The 10,511-nt window shown below is 46.0% G+C and overlaps 1 protein-coding gene across 1 annotated transcript in view; it reads right to left on the bottom strand.

Moving 5' to 3' along the window:
• espnla (espin like a) overlaps positions 1 to 10,511 on the bottom strand; it is a 29,749-nt gene that overhangs the window by 2,875 nt on the left and 16,363 nt on the right. Inside the window, exons 6-9 of the mRNA XM_076278857.1 lie at positions 1,939 to 2,109; positions 1,297 to 1,420; positions 843 to 961; positions 553 to 717 (exon numbers count right to left, since the gene is read on the bottom strand). Of these exons, the coding sequence (XP_076134972.1) occupies positions 553 to 717; positions 843 to 961; positions 1,297 to 1,420; positions 1,939 to 2,109 (579 nt within the window). The remainder of the gene's footprint in view (positions 1 to 552; positions 718 to 842; positions 962 to 1,296; positions 1,421 to 1,938; positions 2,110 to 10,511) is intronic.

Below are 10,511 nucleotides of genomic sequence, written 5' to 3'. Positions count from 1 at the left end.
AAAAGTCAAAAGTATGCACTATAAATTCTACTTAAGTAAAGTACAAATACGTGGAAAATGTACTTAAGTACAGTAACGAAGTATTTGTACTTCGTTACATTCCACCACTGCATTTTGATTATTTCATTTGGAATGACCAATACTGATTAAAACAACACAGCATCCAAATATTCACAAAGAGCCTGTTATGTTCCACCTGACAATACAAACATTGTCCTAATAGTCACAACCACATGAATAAATGAATAGATAAATATATATGTTAAGGATAAAGATGGCATCGCCTTCTCCAAACATGAAGACTGCCTATGATTGCTGACACAGAACAGTATTTAGCTATTTACTTAAGAGTTCTTTTTACTCAGTCCACCAATTTGCAAGCCTCTGACGCAGAGTCTGCGAACATGTCCTAGACTACCACAAAAACACAGACACACACACAAGGCTAATTGAGAAACATTAATTTGTGCAAACTCGGCTTCACAAAACACAAATCATTCATTTTTGCCACTTCATAGTCGTTTTTTAATGTGAGTGAACACTAGACATCACCTTTCTTCTCTGGGCCTCGTCATCCAGGAGTCTGGCCTGCAGCTGCCTGACCATCACCTGCCGCTTCCACTCGGCGATTGGCCTGCCTCTCTCATCGTGCGTGGGCACCAGGGAGTCGATGTCGGACAGGTTGGCCTCCTCTGTGGGCAACACCACCATCTTGCTCTGCGATGGCCAAAGAGATAAAAAAAAAAGAACCTTGCATTGATTTACAGGTAATTGTGTCCTGAGGGAGGACCATGCAACACATATTGGGATGCAGATGTGAGGAGCGGAGGATAATTGATTACAGCTTGTCCGGTGAAGACCGCTGTCATGCCGGCGTGTTTGAGGCTAACAACGTGCTTCGTATCGCCAGGAAGCTTCTTCTCTGCTTCCGCTGGCTTGGTCAGTTGGAAGTTCCTCATGACTGTTTTAATGACAAGCAGGATGAAAAGAATTATTATTTGCCCCCCCCCCCTTCCCCTCTCCCCCTCCCCCCCCCCCCACACACACACACACACTGCCACCACTCCTTCTTCATGTGTTTCCGATCATGTCCTAATCATATTTACACAGTGTGATTAAAGTGACTCATTTTCGGTCACTCATGAAGAGAATCACAGAGCGGCAGAAAAAGAAGAAGAAGAAGAAGAAGAAGAAGAAGAAGAAGAAGAAGAAGAAGAAGAACATGATGAATAAGCCTGTGACATCAGTTCCCAAAAACTTCAATCAGGCGGCAAGCACCGCTATGGCCTCCCTCACCAGAGCTGTTTATCTGGAGGTCGGTCTTCATCAGCGAGCTCACGCCACCACTCAGGCTCGGGGGAGATGGTCCTTTGGACGCCGCGGGGTGCCGGGCCTGAGGGGACTCTTCCATCTCTGGCTGCTGGAGAGAGAGGGGGAGCGGCACACGAGTCATCATAGAAGGAGTCTGGGGTGGTTTGCTTTGAGTGGTTTTGTTGTGTTGAGTTTGGTTAAGCCATGACAACACAGGGTTATTTGTTTACATAAGCCTAAAGGGGCTGTGGCTTACATAACTCATTTTGGTCAGCCCAAGAGTTTAAAGATGTCTATTCTGTTCTGAGCAAAACAGATGATTTTGATCACAAAAGTGATCAGTGAGTGAATATTAGTAAATATGTGGGGGAAAGGGGTGTGTGTGAGACATCAAGTGATTTCAAGACTAAGCAAACAACTCATTGATTGACAGATTAAATGAATATTGTACTGTGTAAGTGAATTACTGAGTTACTAACTATGTTTGTTTCAAAGCCAGTGTAAAGCTAACAAACATATTAAATCATTTTTTGTGCCAAATACTTAAATCTTCTGAATGAACACAAATATGGCCTGAACATCAGTGTGCGGAGTCATCAGTAGTAGACAGTAAGAGGGAAGAGGCACCTTCAGGCTGTCCATCTTTGGGCCGTTGCTGGGGGCTTCTTGGCGAGGGTGGCTAAGGTGACGGTAATAGTCCTCAGCACTGGGCTTCCAGGAAACACTCTGCCTTTCTCTCGCTTCCTCCTCCTCCTCGATTGGAAATGCCTCTTCAATAGGATTATCAGTGGTGGATGGCTGGAACACACATGGAATATACAGTTTTAAAGCTGCATCGCACAGATGTACGTTTAATTCAAGTTTTGCAGACGCAAACGCTTTGGAAAGGTCAAAGTGCATCTCTGTCGATTTCACTTGGAGTGTCCACTTCAAATCCATGTTCGATGTGCTAAGTACATAAGAGAGCAAAGAAAGGAACCGTTTTCTAATTATACTTAAATAAGTTTACTTTGAATCCTGCAAGCCAATCTCAATCATAAACACAGCACAGAGGTCAAGGGTCAAATGTTCTAAGGTGAGGTGCTCCCACTAACATGCTCACACTTGAGCAATGCTAAGGCCACACTGAATGAAAATCTCATTTATCACACTTTGTATTTGTTTTTGGAAATCAGATTTAGATTTGCATTTGTGTATTTGTATATTTGTGTTTAAATATATATATATATTTATATATATATTTTTTTTTATTTTATCTTTATGCTATCGTTTGTACATGGTGATAATGACCTTAGCATGTGGGCAGAGGATTGAGAGGAGAGAAATAAAGAGAGAGAGAGAGAGAGAGAGAGAGAGAGAGACTGGGAAACCTCTGTGAAATTGGCCAGATTTCACACTACCAGAGGGCGGATATAGGATATATGGAAACATTTAGATTCCCCTTAATGAACCTGTAATGTCCTAATGGACTCCATGCAGAGCATATATCAAATGTGGCTCTCCAAGGACATGTGAGAAGAAAAAATATGGACACATGCACACACACACACACACACGCACACGCACACACACATATGTGAGCGCGCACATACACACACACACGTATGTGAGCGTGCATATACACACACACACACACACACACACACACACACACACACAGGTACATAGCCAAAAGCACAGAAGCTAGTGCCTTAAAAAGGTACACATACAAGTGCACACACAGACATGAGTATGCACATTGACGCACACGGTGCGCAGGCACACACACACACACACACACACACACACGCACGCACGCACGCACGCACGCACTGCAACATCAAAGGGAGCTGTGATATGCAGCGGCATGCCATTGTGCTTCGTCTCCACGAGGTGGTCCTTGCTATTTCCTCTGGCACGGTACTTTGATGTCGAACAGCACGAAATATGCTGTGACATGGTTTGGGCGCAGGGATAAACTTCCCAGAAGTTGTGTAATATATAAATAGATAAACAGTGGAAGGACACACGGAGGGAGGGAGCGAGGGAGTGGAAGAAAGAAAGAAAGAAAGATAATGAATGAAAGGGAAAATACTTTGCAGAGGGAAAAGAAATACCAAGAATACCTCCCTGACCTTTCCAGTTTTCTATCACTCTGTCCTCAAGGTATTTAAGCCAAAGAAGCATGTGTTGGTGAAAGTGTGCATAATTACGCGCAGTGGTCACCGTGGTGACATTTGGTTTGCATCAGCATCCCCCTGGCTCCTGATCACGCAGCAAGATGCTCCACGCCTACATCCCCTCCTCCAGGGCCCACCCAGCCTCTGATGGACAAAGCCCATGTGTGTGTGTGTGTGTGTGTGTGTTGGGTGTGTGTGTGTGTGTGGGGGGGGGTCCAAACCATCCAACCCATCCCATTCCCCCTAAAAAAATGACAGAGGAGCCAGGACACCCTGATGGATTCTCACCATTCACACGCACCCCAAAAACCTTTGAGGCAAGCAGTAATTGCAAGAGAAGCAAAAATCAAAGTCGAAAGAGAAGTGGCAAAAAAGAGTCTCCCAACCATTGGGACATTAGGGCCTCAGATGAAAAGACATTCTGTTGTTTTTCAGCTGAGGGTAATTATTGGAGGGAAGAGTGAGAGCGATGATCCTCTTTCGTACCACGTCTTGAGCCCTCCAACATCAAAGCCCCCAGCCTGGGCTCCACATACTGCCTGGATTCCCCCAGCCGCTCCCCACCCCGGGCTGAGCTGACACTCCATCTTTCACTCGGAGGGACTGCTAAAGTTTGCTGTTGTTTTGGTTTATTGTGTGGTTACGCTAAATTTGCTGGCCCACTACTCGCGATGACAAGTGCCAGTGTTCTGCCCTCATCTAATAACAGTTAGATCTCCTCTCCTCAAGAATGACTTCATTTAAAAGAGCTTTCAGTGTTCATTCTGACCAACAGAACATACAGTGTATACACATTCATTTAATTAATGTAATCCTGCAAGCAACTGCGAAACCTTGAACCATGTTTGTTTTAATATTTGTAATATAAAATCATACACACCTAATAACACAAATCAAAAAGTCCACTAACTGTATTAAAGACACATTTTAAAGTGCTTGATCAAACCTAATTGGTCTCGAGGAGGATTTAAAGTATCAGAAGCTAAGCAATAGCTCAGTGTAAAATGCATTCTTATAATGCACACTGGCATTTCACCTTCAATTTGATAAAACATGAATGTAAATCCTCTCACTAATAAACTCCTTATACATTCAGCCTTGAGTTATAGAGAAATATGCTTCGGTGTTAAATGGAGCCTGGTATTTGAAGGCACACTCTGAACTCCAGCAGAGAGAGGGGGGGGGAAGATATATGTTGAAAGTGTCTGAATTTAAGAGGAGCTGGGTGAGAGTGTTTTGAGGAGTTGTCTAATCTCTCGCAGTTCATCAGCCTCTCGGTTGCGAGCCCCCACTCTTTGATATGCACTCAGTTCCCCCCGCAAAGAGCAAAAAAATACCCCGACTGTTTGAATAACACAATAATGTTGAATCTCAGTCAATAAATTATTTCAAGGTCAGTTTTATGAGAATTCAAAAGGCCGACGAGAACTGGCAGAATCCCAGGAAAGCAGTCTCCTTGAAAACTTTGATAAGCCAGCGTGGGTCCTGTTAAAAACCATGAGATGAATATCCTTGACCTGAGGACCCTAAGCATAGCGCAGAACTGCATCGGTTTATCATGTGATGAAATCGTGTGCTACCACGGAACACTTCAAAGGCACACATGCGTTATGATGAAAAGTTGTTGAGATAACCACACATTAATTACACATTAAAAACAATAAAACTATACTGGTGTTTAACATCTGGAATTCTCAGACTCAATTCTATAATACTATTCACAAAACCTACCCTTAAAAAGACAAATCCTAAATAAAATTGTTGCTCAATCGAGGTCACCTTTCATCGAGAAAACACATAACACACCTGATTAGTCACATAACATCTTCCCAATGTTCTATCCAAAATACCGATCACTGTATATAAAAGGCCAACCATTTGTAGTTCACGAAAACCTAGACAAAATCATAAATGACCAGCAAACCAATCTCTGAAACCCACGCAAACCAACTACTACTTACGCAGCTCGTCCAAGTTCGATGCTCGCTGAAATCCAGTCAAGTTGTGACTGAGTGATGTGAAGCTGACACACAATCTGAAGATCAGAGTGAGCAACTCTGTTTCACACCAGCATCTCCTCCTGCTCACCCCACTGGCCTGTGGCCAAGAGCCAATAAACAATAAACTCCAGGACGATAGGAGCGTCCACTTAATAATTCAGACGAGGGGATTGGGTGGCCCGGCAATGTCACTAATGAAGAGAGCCATCCACCGGACCCACATGCGAGTGACAAGCAAGTTGTCGCACGAAGGAGAAAAGGTATCAGCGGAAAAGGGCTGTCAAATAAGCCCCGAGCTGGACGAGACACCATATCCACGTTCATTTCAACGCTCCTTTTTTCCGCTTGCTGGCATCGAACACAGGCGCGCAGCTACGGTGTCACGCTCGCCCTGGCCCGCGCCACGGCGAGCTGCGATCGCCAAGCACCAGGTGCCAGCGAACCAGAGACAAAAACAATTGAGAAAATAGATGGGTGTGTGTGTCCGTGTGTCCGTGTGTGTGTATGTGTGTGTGTGTGTGGGCAGGGGGTGAGAAATCTCAGAAACCAGAGGAAGTGCCAGTGGTCCACTCAGAGTGATAGGGGCCCAGGAGTCGGTCAACTCATCGCGCTAAGTGGAGAAATGCGAGTGTGACAGCTGCCACCCACATAGCTGCATCCCAGGCCTCATTAGCGGTGCTGACCCATCGTGCCACAGTTTTGGCAGGGCCAGGGCAGATGTTGTGACAGGGTTCAACCACTTCCACACGCTCCGTTTTCTGCCCTCAACCTTCCCACACTTCCCATAAGACCCCCCCCCCATACACAAATTAGCCAATGTCAGGCCTCATGCAAATGCAAGAGGAGCTAATGAACAGAGAGTTTGTGAGGGCCTATGAATGACCAACCATACGCTTGGAGAAAACATGGAGCTCTGGCCACAGTATACTACTGGTCTGGTTTAGCTGTGTGTGGAGCGTTCATACCGCTGTTTCCCAAAGATGACCAGCAATTCCAGTAAGATGTTAAAGTTTTATTGCGCTCATTTAATGGCCACAGGGATGCTCATATTGGATTCACTCCCAACCTCCACCCCCTCCCACAAAAACCTAAAACATAAAAAAATAAAATCATCCTGTAATGCATGCATGCAACAATGTTTCCATTTTAGATTTTTTTTTTTCTTTTCTTCTGAAAGCGCATAGCTAATTACTGTGGGTTTGGAGGCACTCGGCATCTGAAGTAACATGAGCTTGTTTTAAGACCTGACTGGGAGAATTAACCGAAGGAAACCGTACCTCAGCTCTAAGCCCTCACTAAGCTCCCTTAGTACCCTCTAGTGGCTATACAAATTGCAGTTTTTTTGCTTTCAGGCTCCTGCTTTGATTGCACCCAAAAAGCCACTCTCTTGGAGGTAGAAGCCATGGTCCTGAAAGTAGACTATTTTTCTTGGGTTATGCCCACCCAAGGACCTTGGTGGATGCCACACCACCCTAAATTAGGCAAACCCAGCGGTCCAGCAGCGCGCCTGTATTTACATGAAGCCGCCGCTCTGTAGTCCTGCCCAGGTGCTCGTAATGGGCCTGTAATGGATGTGAACGCCCACCTGACGCGGGTATCTCGTAGCAGCGGCATTTTGAAGACCAGATGGACTTCAGAGTCCCCCCCCCCCTCCCTGAGAGAGTGAGGGGTGGAAGTCATAGAGACCTGTTGTAAAATAAACCCCAACATTGTTTGTTTGATCGCAGCTGTCTCCGTGGAGCGGCACTGGCCCTCGCGAAGCGCCTGGTTCGGCCCTGAAAAAAAAATTAAAAAAAATAAAAAAGGAAGAAAGAAAGAGCGTGACCTCTTTGGGACTCGACCAAAACATGAGGAAATGCCTAGCACGCAACACTCTGGCCACTAGCCCGAGCAATCCATTAAAGGTGCCTTTTAGGAAATGAGAAGGGCTGGCTGCACGCATCCCGGCACCGAGGCACCCATGGAGCCCTGTGAACTACTTAGTGGTCTGTGAATATGTGACACTTAGCACGGGTAATTCTGACACATCGTTTTTTTCCCCTCCTCCTCTTTTCAGCGGTGGCCTGCTGTTGCGCTAGTCCAAAGATCCAGTGGCGCGCTGCTGCTGCTGCTGCTACCCAAGTAGTGAATTATGTGTCGCTGGTGGGAACTTGGAAGGATCTGGAACAGAGAGGTTACCGTAGGGTCCTGGAACACTGAAACTGTAGAGGAAATCGTTAAGTGTTATCATCTGTTTCTGATCGTTTCATGTCATTAATCAAGCTCCCCTCCTCCCTCCTCACTCTGTTTCAAACTTCAAACACGAGAGCCTCCACTGGGTCTCTCATAAGGATGCTTTCCGCAGGCTTCGGTAAGTCAACTGGGGTCCAGTGGAAACAATCACGTAAATGCTATCACATTTAGTCAACAACCTGCTAAATGCCTCCAGGCTTGCACACGTACGTGGCCAAGCCACTAAAGACTCAACTGGAAAGAAAGAAAAAAAAAACAAACACCCCACCTACACGACAAAGTCGCCACTCATTTCAGGCATGCTCTTGATGATGCCAACAAACATCCTGCTCTCGAACCACTCCAGAGGATCGGGTTACCAGCGGCAGGCGTAGGAACGGTGAAAACTCTGAAACTGAAGCCCCGGGATCTCATAACGGGCTCAGGCCCCGCGGCCCTCCACCTGAGCCCGTGGAGCCTGTAGGTAACTGATAGGCCCCGGGAGCACGACGCCTTCGCCAGCATCTGATGCTACACCGGGGCCCCGGCCGCTAATTAGCTCCTCCATTGTTGCGACAGCTCGAGTTATTTCGAGCGCCGAGATGGCTCCACTCCACTCCGGAGCTCACCGGCCCTTCATCATCATCACCACTGCACCGCCCCAATCTCTCCCCCCCCCCCCCCCCCCACACACAATCACCGCCACCCCTTAACCCCTCCCCACAGCCAGGCTCACTTCAAAGCATGAGCGCGAGGTGGCTCAATTATTTACGGGCTCCCCCTCACGCTCAGAGGGTCGACAGCTGGCGTGTCTGAGGGCTCCGGCCGTGGCGACTGACATGAACTTTTTGAGTGATGTAATGGGCTGAGACGGACGGAATGCGAAGAGGGACGCGTCTCCACTGGGTCGTGACGGAGGCGGTGGCCCTTTGTGGACACGCCACGCTAGACAGGACAGGCTTGCTGCTGATAGGTCTTTGGCACACAGTGCTGTATGACACTGGTCCATGACCAGTGGCTTGGGGCAGGCGATTTACTGTATGCCTAAATGGCCCTGCCGCACGTGGTGCCTTTAAGTAAGACTTTCCTACACTACATCAAAATAAATGGACCAGTGGACCACTATTTTTATAGAGAGCTGAGGCAGGTGTGACAAGCAAACGCCTGCTCCAAAATAAGACCAGCGACCTCTGAGGCACTGTTAGGTTACGCAGTTCCGTGGGTGATGAACTGTAAATTACAGTAATTGTGGAGTGTGGAGAGACACTCGTGGGACACACCAGCAGGTCTTCTAGAATTCTCCCTATTCTGAGTTTGGAGGGAAAGCCTGGGCCGTGAGACGCGCAGGTACAGGTGTTTTGCTCCTTAAAGATTCATCAGCCATAATTACGGAGCATCTTGCTTACCCTACTAAACAAAAGAGTTGTCGTTCTAGGTCACTGACATCACCTGTCTGTCTGCACCCACACATGCGCACAAACATGCAAACACACAAATACACACACAAATATTCACCACCATCCTATCTTGTATACATACATTGTGTGTATAACAAAATACACATACATACACAAAATGTTGCATAGATTTGCCGCTGTCCTGTTAAAAGTCAGCACATAAAAGAGAATAATGCTGCTACTGTTTGTCAAAAGCATAAAAAACATACATGTAACATAACTGTAGCATCATTTTGGAAGTAAGACTATTGCATCACTGCATCACCAACTGGCTGCTGGTAAGGTAGCCTTTTCTACAGTGTAGATGGTCATATGTCATGGAAACTTAGGTAAATTACACCACAATACGAGTTTTGATTTGTTTTCTATTTACTGATGCCACAAATGTTGCAGGTTATACATGACAGTTAGCCTTTTTGTGGATTTGTTATTCAGTAATGGTCATTCAAAAACCATTACACCCTCTCATATTGGGTTCAGAAGTAAGACACCTCCTCTAAGATATATGGGGAAGGAATCTGTGAGGCAAACATTCTGCATATGGACAAGATTCTAAGTGGCACCATGCCCCCTAAAGGCTGAGCTACACCAGGCACGTAACTGAAGCGTTCCGTTCGCGTTGCGTCTGCTGCAACAATTAGCTTCCACTATAATCAATGGAAGTAGCTACACCAGAAGTGATAGCGGCGTGTACGTTCAAAAAAAATAGACCATTAATCTAAAATGGATTTTACGCGTCACGAACGGAACGCTTCAGTTACGCGCCTGGTGTAGCTTCGCTGTAAAGGTTCCGCTTGCTGTTGTTGCAAAAGGACAAGTTAAAACCGCTTTTATGAGTAGAGCAGCAAAACAGCTTACCTCACCTCCAAAATAAATAAAATAAAAGCCCTGTTGTACGCCCCTCTCAAAGGGATTAGAGGCATCAATCAAAAGAAGTATGTGTGTGTGTGTGTGTGGGGGGGGGGGGGGTTACTGTAAAGGGGGGTAACTGGACACCAGATTAACAGTTCGTGTAGTGTGATATATAATCGGAAATTGATCCTTGAGAGAAGACTAAAAGTGAAAAGAGGAGGAGGGTTTGGGTGGGGTGGGTGCCAGTCTCAATTCTGTCTCTTTCTCTCTCTCTCTCCCTCTATGTGTGTGTGTGTGTGTGTGTGTGTGTGTGTGTGTGTGTGTGTGTGTGTGTGTGTGTGTGTGATACTGGAAAAAGACTTAAAATCTTTAGAAAGGTTGAGACAAGAAAAATAGCTCTCCATATGTATCTTGTTTTCATTTTCGCTGTCTATGAGGGAAAATACACTTCATATTTTTCCAAAGCAGATCTTCAACAGTGATTTGTAAGTGATTTATGAGTAATTGTAATCTGCCAGGCA

This window comes from Alosa pseudoharengus, unplaced genomic scaffold (assembly GCF_046254945.1).
Source record: "Alosa pseudoharengus isolate Yale_2024_CS ecotype anadromous, Long Island Sound unplaced genomic scaffold, YU_APseudo_1.1 YU_APseudo_1.1_scf_11, whole genome shotgun sequence".
NCBI classification, from domain to species: domain Eukaryota; kingdom Metazoa; phylum Chordata; class Actinopteri; order Clupeiformes; family Clupeidae; genus Alosa; species Alosa pseudoharengus.
This window is presented reverse-complemented; position numbering and strand designations above follow the sequence as displayed.